Raw genomic sequence first — 18,022 nt, 5'->3', positions numbered from 1 at the left:
GGTGACACAGTGATACTCTGTCTCCAAAAAAAAAAAAAAGCCCTTGTTTTGAGAATGTCTAGTGTATTTGTGGGGGAGTCAATGATGCCTGCAGCTTACTCCCAAAGAATCAATACATAACAACATGTGCATATATGAATAGGTACAAACATAAGCCACCTCAGCCTCCCAGAATGCTGGGATCGTAGGCATGAGCCACTGCACCTGGCCATTTCCTCAGCCTTTCATTGCCCTTCACAGCCTTGATATTTTTGAATCATACAGGCCAGTCATTAAAATAAGATGGGTTTCTGGTCTTTTTTTGTTTTTGTTTTTGTTTTTTAAGAGGGACAGGGTCTCACTGTGTTGGCCAGGCTGGTCTCGGACTCCTGAGCTCAAGTGATCCTCCCACCTCGGCTTCCCAAAGTGCTGGGATTACAGACATGAGCCGCCGCACCCACCCTTGCGTCTGGGTTTGACCGATGTTTCCTCTTAGTGAATCAGCCTCTGCGTGTTTGGCTTGATACTGGCTAAGCGACACTCTGTCCTTCCGAGTGGATCTTGCCGGGAGACGTATGATGTCAGTGTGCCCTCGGCTGAGGATGTTAGCTTTGATTACTTGTTTTCTCTCTGCTGTAAGGACTTTTTTCCCTTTGTCATCAATAAACCATTTGTGAGATTTGAGTCTGTATATATCCTGTCCCCAGAAACCCTTTACCCAGTGACTTTAGCATCTATTCTAATCACTGCCTGTAGCGATTATTAGTAGGGTGGCTACAAAGTTCTGAATTCCTGTCTGTGTTCTTTATTCTGCATTTATTAGCTGATTTTCTGCTGTAAGGAAGAGCTTCTCCCCAATGTGAAAAGAGTCTTTTTGTTTGCTTGCTTGTTTGTTTGAGATGGGGTCTCGCTGTGCTGCCCAGGCTGGAGTTCAGTGACAAGATCATAGCTCACTGCAGCCTTGACCTCATGAGCTCAAGCGATCCTCCCGCCTCAGCCTCTCGAGTAGCTGGGGCCACAGGCAGCACCCACCATGCCTGGCTAATTTTTTATTTTTTTGGAACGATGAGGTCTGACTATTTTGCCCAGGCTGGTCTCAAACTCCTGGCCTCAAGTGATCCTCCCACCTCAGCCTCCCAAATAGCTTGGATTACAGTAGTGCTACACCATGTCCAGCTAATTTTTTTTTTAAAAATTTCATAGAGATGGGGTCTCGCTGTGCTGCCCAGGCTGGTCTCAAACCCCTGGTCTCAAGCAATCCTCCCACCTGGCCTCCCAAAGCTCTGGGATTCCAGGTGTGAGCCACGGCACCTGGCCTTGTTTTTCTTTCTTTCTTTCTTTCTTTTTTTTTTTTTTTTTTGAGACGGAGTTTCACTCTTGTTACCCAGGCTGTAGTGCAATGGTGCGATCTCGGCTCACTGCAACCTCCGCCTCCTGGGTTCAGGCAATTCTCCTGCCTCAGCCTCCCGAGTAGCTGGGACTACAGGCACGTGCCACCATGCCCAGCTAATTTTTGTATTTTTAGTAGAGACGAGATTTCACCATGTTGACCAGGATGGTCTCGATCTCTTGACCTCGTGATCCACCTGCCTCGGCCTCCCAAAGTGCTGGGATTACAGGCGTGAGCCACCGGGCCTGGCCTAGTTTTTCTTACCACTCTGTCTCCTCCCTGCCTTACTCCTATTCCCTTTCCCATCTCCAGGACTTAGGGCAGAGACAAAGTGAACATTCCCTAAAGAGCTTTTAGGAGACAAAATGAAAACCATGTCCCTAACACCAGAGAGTTAAAAGAAGCACGTAAATTTGGCAAATTGGTCTTTTTGTGATTTTGCTTAAGGGCAACTGCCTCGAGTGTCTCTTTCCTGCCTTCACCCTACAGTTAATTGTGGCTCGGGGAAGCTGCCAGCTGCCTCCTCCAATGCAGGGTCCACAGGAGCCTGGCTTGCTCTTGTAGGGCGAGTTTGGGAGTCAGGAAGCCACTAATCTGGGACCTTTTTGGGACCTAAGGCACTCTGCCCCAAGCATACCAGGCACACCAGATGCAGTGGCTCATGTGTGTAATCCTAGCACTTGGTTTTGCTTTTCTTTTCGAGACAGAGTCTTGCTCTGTCACCCAGGCTGGAGTGCACTGGCACAGTGTTGACTCACTGCAACCTCCACCTCCCAGGTTCAAGTGATTCTCCTGCCTCAGCCTCTCGAGTAGCTGGGATTACAGGCACACACCACCACGCCCAGCTAAATTTTGTATTTTTAGTAGAGACGGGGTTTCACCATGTTGGTCAGGCTGGTCTCAAACTCCTGACATCAGGTGTTCCACCCACCGCAGCCTCCCAAAGTGTTGGGATTACAGGCGTGAACCACCACGCCCAGCCAGTCTTAGCACTTTGGGAGGCTGAGGCAGACAGATTTCCTGAGCTCAGGAGTTCGAAACCAGCCTGGGAAACATGGTGAAACCCCATCTCTAATAAAAATACAAAAAATTAGCTGGGCGTGGTGGTGTGCACCTGTAATCTCAGCTACTCAGGAGGCTGAGGTACGAGAATCACTTGAACTCGGGAAGCAGAGGCTGCTGTGAGCCGAGATCGTGGCCCTGCACCCCACCCTGGGCAACAGAGCGAGATTCTGTTTCTGGGGAAAAGAACAAAACAAAAATCAAGACCAAGCATACCCGGGAGTTGGCAGGATAGATGTGTTCCCCCAAGGTGGAGACAATGGTCCACTGAATGGGAGCAGCCGAGCATCTCCTGTGGGTGGCCGGCACCTACAGGCACAGCACTTTTCTCCAGCTCACACCTGTGGCAGACATCAGTAATCGATTACAGAATGTATTCCCTGGAACCAGAACTCGGTGTTCTAGCCATCTGCTACCTCCCATCACACGAGGTAGAATCCTCTGCCTGCTCATCTGGTCCCCTTGGCCTTGGTTTCCTGTTGGGGCTTGGAGGAACAAGCGGGCACTGGCCTGACCCCTGCCCTACCCACAGAGTGGATCCCGGCTACATGAGCCCAGATGTGAAAAATTCCATCCACGTCGGAGACCGGATCTTGGAAATCAATGGCACGCCCATCCGAAATGTGCCCCTGGATGAGGTATGGTCCTGAGTCTGGGGGGCAGGATGGGAGGTGCTGCCTTCGTGCCTAGCCCCCTCCCCACCCCAACCCCATTCACATGCCTGCTGTTCCCAGATTGACCTGCTGATTCAGGAAACCAGCCGCCTGCTCCAGCTGACCCTCGAGCACGACCCTCACGATACACTGGGCCATGGGACGGGGCCTGAGACCAGCCCCCTGAGCTCTCCGATTCACACTCCTGGCGGGGAGGTGGGCAGCTCCGCTCGGCAGAAACCTGTCTTGTAAGTCAGCCTGCTCCTCGGTTCACAGGGTGCTTTCATTCCTGCTGGGCTCAGGGGCCGTGGGACCTGGGTGGGGCAGCTAGGCCTGCACAAACGCAGCCCAGGCTTGAGCCAGGGAGGTGGAGGCTGCAGTGAGCTGTGATCATGCCACTGCTCTCCAGCCTGGGTGACAAAACAAGACCCAGTCTCAGGGAAAAAAAAGGAAACAAATTTTAAAAGGGGAGGGAGGTGGGGCCAGGCAAGGTAGCTCATGACTATAATCCCAGCACTTTGGGAGTCCGAGGTAGGTGGATCACTTGTGGTCAGGAGTTTGAGACCAGGCTGGCCGCAGAGATGGGGTGAAACCCCATCTCTACTGAAAATACAAAAATAGTGAGGCTTGGTGGCAGGTGCCTATAGTCCCAGCTACTCGGGAGGCTGAGAGAGTAGAATCACTTGAACCCAGGAGGTGGAGGTTACAGTGAGCCGAGGTTGTGCCACTACACTCCAGCCTGGGCAACAGAGCGAGACTCTGTCTCAAAAAAAAAAAAAAAAATGACAGAGCGGGATCTGAGGGTTTGGGGGAAGCTGGAGGCTGCCACCAGAGCCAGGATGAGCTGAGACACTGGGATGGGCAGACTTTGGACTGTCCCAGGCAGGCCCTTCTGAAGCAGGGGGTGACTGTATAGACTGGCATGGACAGGGGCAGGCAGGAGGAGGAAGGGGCAGGGCCTTGGCTGGGTGCCACCCATTCCCCAGTGGCACTGGGTGCCCATGTGTGCCCCCCAGGAGGAGCTGCAGCATCGACAGGTCTCCGGGTGCCAGCTCACTGGGATCCCCAGCCTCCCAGCGCAAGGACCTGGGTCGCTCTGAGTCCCTCCGAGTGGTCTGCCGGCCACACCGCATCTTCCGGCCGTCGGACCTTATCCACGGGGAGGTGCTTGGCAAGGGCTGCTTCGGCCAGGCTATCAAGGTACGAGCATGGTGGCATGTCAGGGGACTGTCTGGGTGGGAGCCATCCGTCCTCCTTCCTCCCTCCTCCCCAGTCGGGGGGGGTATCTGGCTTCTAGACTCCGTGGCCAGCGCCCTCTCCACCACCGTGGCCTCCTGGAGCTTATTAGGAGCATGGGAATTCCTACAGGTAGACAGCGACCTTATGTGCAGGAGATCATTGAAAGGTGGCCCCTTGCCAGGTGCAGGGGTTTATCCCTGTAATCCCAGCCCTGTGAGAGGCTGAGGCTGCAAAATCGCTTGAGCCCAGGAATTCAAGACCAGCCTTGACCTTATCTCTAGAAAACATTTAAAAATTAATTGGTCACATATACACTGTGGAATATTATGCAGCCATCAAAAACGATGAGTTCGTGTCCTTTGTAGGGACATGGATGAACCTGGAGAACATCATTCTCAGCAAACTGACACAAGAACAGAAAATGAAATACCGCATGTTCTCACTCATAGGCGGGTGTTGAACAATGAGAATACATGGACACAGGGAGGGGAGCACTACACACTGGGGTCTGTTGGGGGAATAGGGGAGGGACAGCGCGGGGTAGGGAGCTGGGGAGAGATAGCATGGGGAGAAATGCCAGATATAGGTGAAGGGGAGGAAGGCAGCAAATCACACTGCCATGTGTGTACCTGTGCAACAATCTTGCATGTTCTTCACATGAACCCCAAAACCTAAAATGCAATTTTAAAAAATAATAAAAAAAAAATTAATTGGGTATGGTGGTGCCTGCCTGTAGTCCCAGCAACTTGGGAGGCTTAGACAGAGGATCGTGAGCCAGGAGTTCAAGCCTGCAGTGAGCTATGATCATACCACTACACTCCAGCCTGGGCAATAAGCAAGACCCCATCTCAAAAAAAAAAAAAAAAAAAAAAAAAAAAGCCGGGCACGGTGGCTTAAGCCTGTATTCCCAGCACTTTAGGAGGCCACGGTGGTCAGATCACCTCAGGTCAGGAGTTGGAGACCAGCCTGACCAGCATGGAGAAACCCCATCTCTACTAAAAATACAAAATTAGCTGAGTGGGGGGTGGTGCATGCCCATAATCCCAGCTACTCAAGGGGCTGAGGCAGGAGAATCACTTGAACCCAGGAGGCGGAAGTGGCGGTGACCCAATATCATCCTTGCACTCCAGCCTGAGCAACAGAGCAAGACTCCGTCTCAAAAAACAAAAACAAAAAGGGCTGAATCCATCCCATCCACTGGGGTGTTCGGGAACATCCCCTCAGCAGCCTAGCGTGTGAAGAAGCCACTGCACGCCTCCCTGGCAGTCCTGGGGTGGAGACGGGGCCTCCTAGGAGGAAGGCCTACAGCAGAGCTTCCGTCTTCACACCTCTGTGTCTCACACGCAGGTGACACACCGTGAGACAGGTGAGGTGATGGTGATGAAGGAGCTAATCCGGTTTGACGAGGAGACGCAGAGGACATTTCTCAAGGAGGTCAGTGAGCGGGATGCCGTCCTCCCTGCAGAGGGACTTCCAGCTCCTCACCCCGCCCACCCAATAGATCAGGAAAAGGCTCTGGCTCTGGGACCCACTGAAAGAAGAGAGAGCAGGCCAGGCAGAGCGTCTCATGCCTGTAATCCCAGCACTTTGGGAGGCTAAGGCGGGAAGATACTTTGAGACCAACCTGGACAATATAGCAAGATCCTGTCTCTAGAAAAAAAATTTAAGTTAACTGAGGTTGGTGATATGCACCTGTCATCCCAGCTGCTTGGGAGGCTGAGGTGGGAGGATCGCTTGAGCCCAGGAGTTGGAGGCAGTAGTGATCGCACCCCTGCACTCCAGCCTGGGCAATAAGGCAAGACCCTGTCTCCAAGAAAAAAGGTAACTCCATGGGCCTGGTACGGTGGCTCACACCTGTAATCCCAGCACTTTCAGAGGCTGAGGCGGACAGATCACCTGAGGTCAGGAGTTTGAAACCAGCCTGGCCAACATGGCGAAACCCCTTCTCTACTAAAAATACAAAAATTAGCTGGGCGTGGTGGTGGTGGGCGCCTATAATCCCAGCTACTCAGGAGGCTGAGGCAGGAGAATCGCTTGAACTCAGGAGGCAGAGGTTGCAGGGAGCCAAGATTGCACCACTGCACACCAGCCTGGGTGACGGAGCGAGACTTCTCAAAAAAAACACGTGACTTCAGGGAGGGGACTGGGAATAAGAGCATTGCTGTGGGTGGGGGCAGCTCAAGCAGAGGGCACAGCAGCTGGCAGGTGTGGCAGAGGCAGGAGAGGGAAGCTGGGTTTCCTCGTCTTTGAGACCATCTGGCCCCTGGGGGGACGGAGCAGGGAGAAGCAGACCCTGTAGAGCCCAGGCCCATCCTGTTTGTGCCCTGTCAGGTGAAGGTCATGAGATGCCTGGAGCACCCCAATGTGCTCAAGTTCATCGGGGTGCTCTACAAGGACAAGCGGCTCAACTTCATCACTGAGTACATCAAGGGGGGCACGCTCCGGGACATCATCAAGAGCATGGTGAGTCCCAGGCAGAGCCAGCCACCCCCTCTGTGCGGCCCCAGGCACGGCAGCTCCCTCTCTGGGTCTCAGTCTCATCTCTTCACTGGGAGGCAGCCACAGGGGTCTCAGAGGCCCTCTGAACCCTGATTCCGATTACATAGGGGAGCGACCAACTCCATGTAAAGTTGGGAAAGGCCAGGTACGATGGCACACACCTGTTGTCTCAGCACTTGGGGAGACCAACGCAAGAGGATCGCTTGAGGCCAGGAGTTCCATGCTGCACTCCAGCCTGGGCCACACAGCAAGACCCTATCTCAAAAACCAAAATAACATTCAGAACTTTTCTTAAGGATTTGGATAAAATTACAAATCCATCTTTAGAAACAAGGTGCTTGGGCCAGGCGCGGTGGCTCACACCTGTAATCCCAGCACTTTGGGAGGTGAGGCGGGTGGATCACAAGGTCAGGATTTCCAGACCAGCCTGGCCAACATGGTGAAACCCCGTCCCTACTAAAAATACAAAAATTAGCTGGGTGTGGTGTGGGTGCCTGTAATCCCAGCTACTCAGGAGGCTGAGGCAGGAGAATTGCTTGAACCCAGGACGCAGAGGTTGCAGTGAACCAAGATGGTGACACTGCATTCCAGCCTGGTGACAGAGCGAGACTCTGTCTCAAAAACAAAAGAAATTGGGGTGTTGGGGAGCCCATAGGACCCTCTAAGACACTTGCCCCTTCCTGCCTCTCTCATGCAACCATCCCTGCCAAGCCCCGCCAGCCCCATCCTGGCCATTCCTTTTCTATTCCAGGACAGCCAATACCCCTGGAGCCAGAGAGTGAGCTTTGCCAAGGACATCGCATCGGGAATGGTGAGTGAGCCAGGTGTTCCAACTCCATTCCTAATGCCACCAGGAATTGAATTTGCAAACAAAACTCACAAATGGCCCGGCGCAGTGGCTCACGCCTGTAATCCCAGCACTTTGGGAGGCTGAGGTGGGTGGATCACCTGAGGTCAGGAGTTCAAGACCAGCCTGGCCATCATGGTGAAACCCCATCTTAAAAAAAAAAAAAAATTATAGAGGCCGGGCACGGTGGCTCACGCCTATAATCCCAGTACTTTGGGAGGCCGAGGCGGATGGATCACGAGGTCAAGAGATCAAGACCATCCTGGTCAACATGGTGAAACCCCGTCTCTACTAAAAATACAAAAAATTAGCTGGGCATGGTGGCGCGTGCCTGTAATCCCAGCTACTCGGGAGGCTGAGGCAGGAGAATTGCCTGAACCCAGGAGGCGGAGGTTGCAGTGAGCCGAGATTGCGCCATTGCACCCCAGCCTGGGTAACAAGAGCAAAACTCTGTCTCAAAAAAAAAAGAAAATTATAAAAAAACTCACAAAGAAGCTTTGAAAGAGGGCAAAGGGGGCTGGGCACAGTGGCTCACGCCTGTAACCCCAGCGCTTTGGGAGGCTGAGGCAGGCGGATCACCTGAGGTAGGGAGTTCAAGACCATCCTGGCCAACATGGAGAAACCCCATCTCTATTAAAAATACAAAATTAGCCAGGCTTGGTGATACACACCTGTAATCCCAGCTACTCAGGAGGCTGAGGTAGGAGAATCGCTAGAATCAGGGAGGTGGAGGTTGCAGTGAGCCGAGATCATGCCATCGTACTCCAGCCTGGGAGGCAGAGCGAGACTCCGTCCCAAAAAAAAAAAAAGAGGGCAGAGGAGGCTGATGGGAGAGTAGGAAGAATAGCCCCAACCAGGCTGATTGGGGTGGGAGCAGAGGGCATTCTCGGGGGGGCCAGAAGGGGCTGGGTCCCTCCGCACAGATGCCCCCTGACCCCTGTGTCCCTGCCCCCAGGCCTACCTCCACTCCATGAGCATTATCCACCGAGATCTCAACTCCCACAACTGCCTGGTCCGAGAGGTGAGCACCAGGGCCCCACGCGGCTGGGTGTCGGGGAGGCAGCAGGAGCCCACCCACTCCCAGCCTTGGGGCCTTCCCAGAACTGGAGGCCCCTGGGTTGCCTCCCTGACTTGAATTTGAGGTGGAGGTGGGGTCAGCAGCCCGTGGGGAAGAGCCCAGGGTCCGGAGGCAGACAGACCTGGGTTCAAGCCCTGTCCCTGTCACTGACTCACGGTGGGCCATCAGCATCCCAGGTCGGTAGGAGGGTCTCATAAATCAATGAAGGAGAAAGTGACGTGTAAGCTGCAAAGGACTAGGACCATGGTGTTCACAGAGTGAAGCCCACGGCAGATGGCCATGGGCCACCCCAGGCAGCACCAGCAGCTGATGGCCGTGGAGTAGGGGCAGTGGCGTATGGGTTGGGGTGGTCAGGGCAGTCTTCCTGAAAGAAGAGGCGTTAGGTGGATATTTAAGCAGGGGACAGGCAGGCAAGGAGCCCAGTGTCCAAGGATTGGCAAGGGAGGGGATCCCAGTTCTCCACCAAAAGCAGAGAGGGGAGTAACCGTGCCCGTCTGGAGAGCTGGTGTGCTCATGTCCTGGGGCTGCCATCACAAGGTAGTGTGACCCAGGCACGGTGGCTCACAACCGCAATCCAGCACTTTGGGAGGCCGAGGCAGGTGGATTGCTTGAACTCAGGAGTTCAAGACCAGCCTGGGCAACATGACCAAAGTCATCTCTGCCAAAAAGACAAAATGAAATAGCCGGGTGTGGTGGCATGAGCTCGTGGTCCCAACGACTTGGGAGGCTAAGGTGGGAAGATGGCTTGCGCCTGGGAGGTGAAGGTTGCAGTGAGCCGAGGTTGTGCTACTCTACTCCAGCCTGGGAGACAGAGACAGAGGCTGTCGGGAAAAAACAAAACCGGGCCGGTCACGGGGGCTCACGCCTGTCATCTCAGCACTTTGGGAGGCCGAGGCAGGTAGATTACTTGGAGCCAGGAGTTTAAGACCAGCCTGGCCAACATGGTGAAGCCCTGTCTCTACTAAACATTCAAAAATTAGCCGGCATGGTGGCACATGCCTGTAATCCCAGCTACTCAGGAGGCTGAGGCAGGAGAATCACTTAAACCCGGAGGGGCGGAGGTTGCAGCAAGCCAAGATTGTGCCACTGCATTCCAGCCTGGGCGACAGAGTGAGATGCCATCTCAAAAAAAAAAAGCATCACATGACGAGAGAGGCTCACAGGAGACCCCAAAACTGACCCTAATACAGACCCACTCTTCCCTCGATAACCCCTTAATCCATTCATTCATACAGAGCCCTTGTGACCCCATTACCTCTTATGGGCCCTGCCTCTTAATATTGTTACAGTCAGGCCAGGTTTGGTGGCACATGCCTGTAGTCCCAGCTACTTGGAAGCCCAGGAGGTCAGTATTATAGTGAGCTCTGATTGTGTCACTGTACTCCAGCCCAGGCAACAGAGCGAGCCCCTATCTTTAAAAAAAAAAACCAGCAAAAACAAGCCAGGCACAGTGGCTCACACCTGTAATTCCAACCCTTTGGGAGGCCGAGGCGGGCAGATCACTTGAGGTCAGGAGTTCGAGACCAGCCTGGCCAACATAGTTGGAGGGCTGAGGCAGGAGAGGAGTCGCTTGAACCTGGGAGGTGGAGGTTGCAGTGAGCTGAGATCATGCCACTGCACTCTCCAGCCTGGATAACAGAGCAAGACTCCAACTCAAAAAAAAAGAAAAAAGCCTGTCTTCTTTCCAAAACAAAGCAGCGTCACTGCCCTTGTAGGTGGGAGGGAGCACTTGCAGGAGGAAGCAGTGGGGCGCAGGATGGTTTGGGGAGCAGGTGGGAAGGGGCAGAGGGTGCAGTGCGTGGTGGGAGGGAGAAAGCCACGATGACATCTTCAGGTGCCTCCTGCAGCTCTGTTTGAAAGAGCCAATGGGTTTGGGGAAGCAAAGGGGTCCCCACCCTGTGCTGATCCCAAGGTATCAGAGGTGTGTTCTCTGGAGGGCAGGCCAGGCGGGCAGTACCAGGATTGGGCCTCAGTGTGACCCGGCTTCACCTTCCCAGAATAAGAACGTGGTGGTGGCTGACTTCGGGCTGGCGCGGCGCATGGTGGACGAGAAGACTCAGCCCGAGGACCTGCGGAGCCTCAAGAAGCCGGACCGTAAGAAGCGCTACACCGTCGTGGGCAACCCCTACTGGATGGCACCTGAGATGATCAACGGTGAGAGTTTCAGCCCTGCCCGTCATGGCCTCACGGGGAGGCATGGAGCGCCCAGCAGAGCTCCAGCCTCCTGGGCCCCGGGCCCCTCCCAGCCTCCTTGGCTCTTCAGTTACCCTGAAGGTCTTGCGTTACTTTCCTCTTTCTCCTGTAAGACACTTAGTGGCTTAAATAAGTGATCGTGGGCGGGGTGCGGTGGCTCATGCCTGTAAACCCAGCACTTTGGGAGGCCGAGGCGGGTGGATCACGAGGTCAAGAGATCGAGACCATCCTTGTCAACGTGGTGAAACCCCGTCTCTACTAAAAATACAAAAAATTAGCTGGGCATGGTGATGTGCGCCTGTAATCCTGGCTACTCAGGAGGCTGAAGCAGGAGAATTGCCTGAACCCAGGAGGCAGAGGTTGCGGTGAGCTGAGATTGCACCATTGAACTCCAGCCTGGGTAACAAGAGTGAAACTCCGTCTCAAAAAAAATAAATAAATAGGCCGGGCGCGGTGGCTCGTGCCTATAATCCCAGCACTTTGGGAGGCCGAGGCGGGTGGATCATGAGGTCAAGAGATCGAGACCATCCTGGTCAACATGGTGAAACCCGGTCTCTACTAAAAATACATAAAAAATTAGCTGGGCATGGTGGCGCATGCCTGTAGTCCCAGCTACTCGGGAGGATGAGGCAGGAGAATTGCCTGAACCCAGGAGGCGGAGGTTGCGGTGAGCCAAGATCGTGCCATTGCACTCCAGCCTGGGTAACGAGCGAAACTCTGTCTCAAAAAAAAAACAAATAAAATAAAATAATAAATAAATAAATAAAAATAAGTGATGGTATAGTCCTGGAGTCTGAAGTCTAGCATCAGCCTCACCGGGCTGAACTCGGCATCGGCAGGGTGAGCTGCTCTGCAGGCTTCAGGCATGGTTCCTTACCTCTCCTGGCTCCCTCATTCCTCATGTTGCCGCCGTTGCCTCTGTCTTCAGGGCTGGCTGCAAACCGTCTTCTCTTCTCTGATCTCTGCATCCATCCTACCATCTCCTTCCCTGGCTCTAACCTTCCTCTTTCCTTTTTTTTTTTTTTTTTTTTTTTTTTTTTTGAGACGGAGTCTCACTCTGTCACCTGGCTGGAGTGCAGTGGCACGATCTCAGCTCACTGCAACCTCTGCCTCTTGGGTTCAAGTGATTCTCCTGCCTCAGCCTCCCAGGCAGCTGCAACTATAGCCGCCTGCCACCATGCCCAGCTACTTTTTTGTATTTTTAGTAGAGATGGGGTTTCACCATGTTGGCCAGGATGGTCTCGATCTCTTGACTTCGTGATTCACCTGCCTTGGCCTCCCAAAGTGCTGGGATTACAGGCGTGAGCCACTGTGTCTGGCCCTTTATTTTTTATTTTTTTATTTTTTTTAAAGAGACAGAGTTTTTGCTCTGTTGCCCAGGCTGGAGTGCAGTGGTGTCACGATAGCTCACTGCAGCATCGACCTTCTGGGCTCAAATTATCATCCCACCCCAGCCCCCTGAGGAGCTGGGACCACCGGCACGAAACACCACACCCAGCTAATTGTTTTAATGTTTAATAGAGGCCCGGGTATCACTATGCTCCCCAGGCTGGTCTCAAACCCCTGGCCATGTACTGATGGTTTTTAACCTCATTAAGTCGTAGCTAGTATAATTCCCATTTTACAGGTGAGGAAACTGAGGCTTAGAGAGTCCATGTCAGTTTCCTGAGGCTGCTGTAATAAATTGTTAGAAACTTGATGATTTAAAACAGCAGAAAATGGTCAGGCACAGTGGCTCGCACCTGTAATCCCAGCACTTTGGGAGGCCAAGGTGAGCAGATCACTTGAGGTCAGGAGTTCAAGACCAGCCTGGCCAACATGGTGAAACCCTGTCTCTACTAAAAATATAAAAATTAGCCGAGTATGGTGGCACATGCCCGTAATCTCAGTTACTCGGGAAATTCAAGGAGAATCGCTTGACCCAGGAGGCAGACGTTGCAGTGAGCCATGATCATGCCACTGCACTCCAGCCTGTGCGACAGAGCAAGACTCCATCTCAAAATAAACAACAGAATGCATTCCCCACGGTTTTGGAAGCCAGAAGGCTGAAATCGAACGGGGCTCTGCTCCCTCCGGGGGATCTGGGGGGAGAAGCATTCCTTGCCTCTTCCTCCTTCTAGTTGTCTTGCATTCCTGGGCTTGTGGCCACATCACTCCAGACTCCACCCCTGTCTTCACAGACCCACCTCCTCCTCTTCTGCTGTGTCTTCTCTGTGTCTCTCTCATGAGGGCATTTGCAGTGGCATTCGGGGCCCACCCAAATCATCCAGCATCATCTCATCTCCAGACTAACTTAAGCCCATGTACAAAAGACCCCTTTTCTGACCCAGTAACGTTCCCAGACCCCAGAGACCTCACACGGTTGCCTTTCAGGGTCACCACAGAATTCACGACTTGCCCGAAGTCACGCAGCTGATTGGCTGAGCTGGGCCTGGAACTCCTTGCCCTGGGCTCTACCCTTGTTCCTCAGAGCTCCCAAAGGCTTTCTCAGACCTGGCGGGGTTGGGGGACAGAGCGTAAGCCTGGGTTTCCGTGGAGGTTGCCGGCCTCTGCCTCCTGGGCCTTGACGTCCCGGCCAGGGCATCCTCCCGGCTGGCCTGGTGCCCTGCCTTTTGGCATCCCTGGCACCCTCGTGTTCGGCTGCTGACAGTCGGTGTCTTTGTCCAGGCCGCAGCTATGACGAGAAGGTGGATGTGTTCTCCTTCGGAATAGTCCTGTGCGAGGTAGGTCCGGGGGTGGGCAGCAGCGGTGTTGAGGCCTGGGTTTCTCCCTACTCACCCAGGCTGCGGGCTCGGCGTCTGCAGGGGCCTCAGGCCGGGAAGGCTGCCCACAGCAAGGCATGGGCTGACCCTCAGTCAGATGCAGGGGTCAGTCTGGGGCATGGGGTGCCGCAGTCAGACTGCAGCCAGGCCCAGTGCTGCCTGCCCTCAAGCCACCTGGATGGCACCCCGACGCCCAGGCTGCGAGCCCCCCTGGAATAACTGGGGCCTTGTGCTGGACAGATCATCGGGCGGGTGAATGCGGACCCTGACTATCTGCCCCGTACCATGGACTTTGGCCTCAACGTGCGAGGCTTCCTGGACCGCTACTGCCCCTCAAACTGCCCCCCGAGTTTCTTCCCCATCACCGTGCACTGTTGCGATCTGGACCCTGAGAAGAGGTGAGTAGGGTGGGGCTCTGGCCTGGGGGTCCAGTGGGGCTGATTCCAAGGAGAGCCAGACCCATCGTCTCCCCACCCGCCTGTCACCCAGGCCATCCTTCCTGAAGCTGGAGCACTGGCTGGAGATGCTCCACATGCACCTGGCCGGCCGCCTGCCACTGGGCCCTCAGCTGGAGCAACTGGACAGGGGTTTCTGGGAGACCTACCGGCGCAGCGAGAGCGGACTGCCTGCCCACCCCGAGGTCCCCGATTGAGCCAGGGCCGCTCAGCCGCCCCCGTCCCCACCTCCAGAGAATCTACCCCGGCCAGATTCCTCCGAGGGAGATGGCCCTCAGCTGGGACAGTGGGGGCCCAGGCTTCTCCCCAGAGCCGGGCCCTGACTTGCCTTCTCCTGCCCCGTGGACTGCTTCCCCTGCCTTCTCTGCCCCGGCCCCGGAGCTGGCCCAGCTGCACACACACAGCATCCCCTCGCCCTGCTGTAACCTCTGTCTTGGCAGGGCTGTCCCCTCTCGCTTCTCCTTGCATGAGCTGGAGGGCCTGTGTGAGTTGTGCCCCTTTCCACACGCCGCTGCCCCAGCCACCTGTCTGATCCACAGCTCCTCAGAGGCTGGGCTGAGAGGCAGCCTCCCAGCCATGCCCCCTGTAACGCTTGGGCGCATGGGAGGGCGTGCATCAGGGCAGAGGCCAAGTTCCCAGGTGTCTGTGTTCCCAGGAACCAAATGGGGTGTCTGGGGTCCGTTTTCCCCCCAGGGAGTGTCTAGGTAGCAAGAGGTATTGAGGATTCTCCAAATCCCCAAAGCAGAGAGAGGGCTGATCCTGTGGGCAGAGGTGCCCGACGGCTGAGCAAACAGCCCCTTCTCTGGCTTCGGGTGTTTTTCCTTGTTTCTTTCTCAAAGCCACTTTAGTGAGAAGCAGGTACCAAGCCTCAGGGTGAGGGGGGTCCCTTGAGGGAGCGTTGGAGCTGCGGTGCCCAGGCCGGAGCTGATGGGGAGGAGCCAGCTCGGGCAGAGAGAGGACAGGCACTGCGGGCACAGCGGGCAGGGCATGTGTCCGCCAGCAGCTCAGCCCCTGCAGTCATCTCACAGCCTTCCCGGGGTCTTCCCCGAGGCTCCCTGCCCCACTGTCCTCTGCGTTTTTTTCTGTGTAATCTATTTTTTAAGAAGAGTTTGTTCCCAAACTAAAATGCAAAGAAAAAAAAAGAGAAAAGTTTGTATTATTTTTCATAGGGCTGCAGCAGCAGCTGCAGCTGCCAGGGATTTGGGGTTTTATTTTTGTGGCGGGCAGGGGTGGGAGGGCCATTTTGTCACTTTGCCTCAGTTGAGCATCTAGGAAGTATTAAAACTGTGAAGCTTTCTCAGTGCACTTTGAACCTGGAAAACAATCCCGACAGGCCCATGGGACCATGACTTAGGGAGGTGGGACACACCCACCCCCATCCAGGAACCGTGACATCCAAGGAACCAAACCCAGACGCCAAACAATAAAATAAATTCCTTACTCCCCACCCAGGTCCTGCGTGGCGGTGTGTGTCTGGGGCCCTGGGGAAATAGTCCAGATGAGTGGAGGTAATCTTCCCGGACGAGAAGATAAGGATGAGGATAGTGGCTCATGCCTGTAATCCCAGCACGCTGGGAGGCTGAGACAGGATGATCCCTTAAGCCCTGGAGTTCAAGACCAGCCTGACCAACATTGTGAAACCCCATCTCAACTAACAATACAAAATTAGCCGGGTGTGGTGATGCGTGCCTGAAATCCCAGCTACTTGGGAGGCTGAGGCAGGAGAATTGCTTGAACCCATGAGGTAGAGGTTGCAGTGAGCCAAAATCGAGCCACTGCACCTCAGCCCAGGCAACAAGCAAAACTCTGTCTCAAACACTAAATTAGTTGGGCGTGGTGGCATGCACCTATGGTCCCAGCTACTTGGGAGGCTGAGGTGGAAGGCTGCAGTGAGCCATGATTATTACACCACTGCACTCCAGCCTGGGCAACAAAGCAAGACCCTGTCTCAAAAAAAAAAAAGGGATGGAGGGGCAGGAAGGGGCCCGTTAGGGAATGTGGAGGGGAAGAGAGCACCCAGAACAGCCCGATTTTAGGTGGAGCTGAGGTGGTGGCCCAGCCAGGACAAGTGAGGATTCTTCCGAAGCTGGGTTTGGCCGGGCGCGGTGACGCACGCCTGTAATCCCAGCACTTTAGGAGGCCGAGGTGGGGGGATCACAAAGTCAGGAGATCGACACCATCCTAGCTAACATGGTGAAACCCTGTCTCTACTAAAAATACAGAAAATTAAGGGGTGTGGTGGTGTGTGCCTGTAGGCACTTAGGAGGCTGATGCAGGAGAATCGCTTGAACCCGGGAGGCCGAGGTTGCAGTGAGCTGAGATCGTGCCACCGCACTCCAGCCTGGGCGGCAGAGCGACACTCAGTCTCAAAAAAAAAAGCTGGGTTTGGAGGGCCGGGCATATTTGGGAGGTACTGCTTTCATACTTCGTGTTTTCTTGTAAAACTTAAAGGGTCCTGTCAAGAAACTGGGCTGCACGTGATGGCTCCCACCTATAATCCCAGCGCTTTGGGAGGCTCAGGTGGGAGGATCACTTGAGGCCAGGAATTCAAGATCAGCCTGGGCAACATAGCAAGACTGTTTTTACCCAAAAAATAAAAAAATCTGGATGCTGTGGTGTGTTCCTGTAGTCCCAGCTCTCAGAGGCTGAGGCAGGAGGATCACTTGAACCCATGAGGTCAAGGCTGCAGTGAGCAGTGATCATGCCCCCCTGCACTGCAGTTCTGAGTGACACAGCAAGACCTTGTCTCAAAAAGAAATAAAAAATTTTAAAAACACATTAGTTATTGCAAATCTAGGGCATTTAATTTGGTTTTTTATTTCTTTTTGTTACTGTTTTGAGACAGGTGGCACTCTCACCAGGCTGGACCATGGTGACACAATCATGGGCCCCCTGCAGCCCCAACGTCCCAGGGTCAGGCAATTCTCCCGCCTCAGCTTCTCAGGGAGCTGAAACTATAGATGCATGCCACCACACCAAACTTTTTTCTTTTTTTATAATTCAGAGGCCGGGCGAGGTGGCTCACACCTGTAATCTCAACACTTTGGGAGGCTGAGGCAGGCAGATCACCTGAGGTGAGGAGTTCGAGACCAGCCTGGCTAATATGGTAGTAATTTAGTAGAAACCCCCGTCTCTACTAAAAATACAAAAATTAGCCGGGTATGACAGCAGGTGCCTGTAATCCCAGCCACTCAGGAGGCTGAGACAGGAGACTCGCTTGAACCCGGGGGCGGAGGCTGCAGTGAGCCGAGATCATGCCATTACTCTCCAGCCTGTGTGACAAGAGTGAAACTCCATCTCAAAAAAAAAAAAATTAGGTCTCACTTTGTTGCCTAGGCTGGCCTCGATCTCCTGTTCTTGAGCAGTCTCCTGGGCCTCCCAAAATGCTAGGATTACGGCATGAGCCTCCACACTTGGCCGAATTTAATGTGAGAAATGTTTTATATGGCTGTTGAAAGAGGAAAGGCCAGAAGTGTGTACTTAGGTAACCCAGAGATGACTGAGTGCAGGGAGGAACTGCTGCCCCCGTCGGGGATTGAAGCGGAGAGGTGATCACTTGAGTTGCCTAATGTTGCATAGGAAATGACTTCTCCAGGCTGGGTGCGGTGGCTCACACCTGTAATCCCAGCACTTTGGGAGGCCAAGGCGGGCGGATCACGAGGTCAAGAGATCAAGACCATCCTGGCCAACATGGTGAAACCCCATCTCTACTAAAAACACACAAAAAATTAGCTGGGCATGGTGGTGGGTGCCTGTTGTCCCAGCTACTCCGGAGGCTGAGGCAGAGGAATCAAAGCGGTGAGCCAAGATCATGCCATTGCACTCCAGCCTGGTGACAGAGCAAAACCGTGTCGCATACACACAC

The 18,022-nt window shown here is 54.1% G+C and overlaps 1 protein-coding gene across 3 annotated transcripts in view; it reads left to right on the top strand.

Annotated features, from left to right (window-relative positions):
- Positions 1–15,608, top strand: part of LIMK1 (LIM domain kinase 1) — a 35,270-nt gene extending 19,662 nt beyond the window's left edge. For all 3 annotated transcript variants that reach the window (XM_035279813.2, XM_078354656.1, XM_035279817.3), the window contains 11 exons: positions 2,964–3,069; positions 3,166–3,332; positions 4,101–4,284; positions 5,671–5,757; positions 6,655–6,786; positions 7,574–7,633; positions 8,625–8,690; positions 10,745–10,901; positions 13,608–13,663; positions 13,943–14,100; positions 14,192–15,608. In XM_035279813.2, coding sequence (XP_035135704.1) covers positions 2,964–3,069; positions 3,166–3,332; positions 4,101–4,284; positions 5,671–5,757; positions 6,655–6,786; positions 7,574–7,633; positions 8,625–8,690; positions 10,745–10,901; positions 13,608–13,663; positions 13,943–14,100; positions 14,192–14,354 — 1,336 coding nt within the window. In that variant the 3' untranslated portion in view covers positions 14,355–15,608. The remainder of the gene's footprint in view (positions 1–2,963; positions 3,070–3,165; positions 3,333–4,100; positions 4,285–5,670; positions 5,758–6,654; positions 6,787–7,573; positions 7,634–8,624; positions 8,691–10,744; positions 10,902–13,607; positions 13,664–13,942; positions 14,101–14,191) is intronic.
- Positions 15,609–18,022: the final 2,414 nt, after the last annotated feature.

Source organism: Callithrix jacchus, chromosome 2, assembly GCF_049354715.1.
Source record: "Callithrix jacchus isolate 240 chromosome 2, calJac240_pri, whole genome shotgun sequence".
NCBI lineage: Eukaryota > Metazoa > Chordata > Mammalia > Primates > Cebidae > Callithrix > Callithrix jacchus.
Note: the sequence above shows the minus strand (reverse complement) of the source record. Positions and strands in the feature narration are given on the sequence as shown.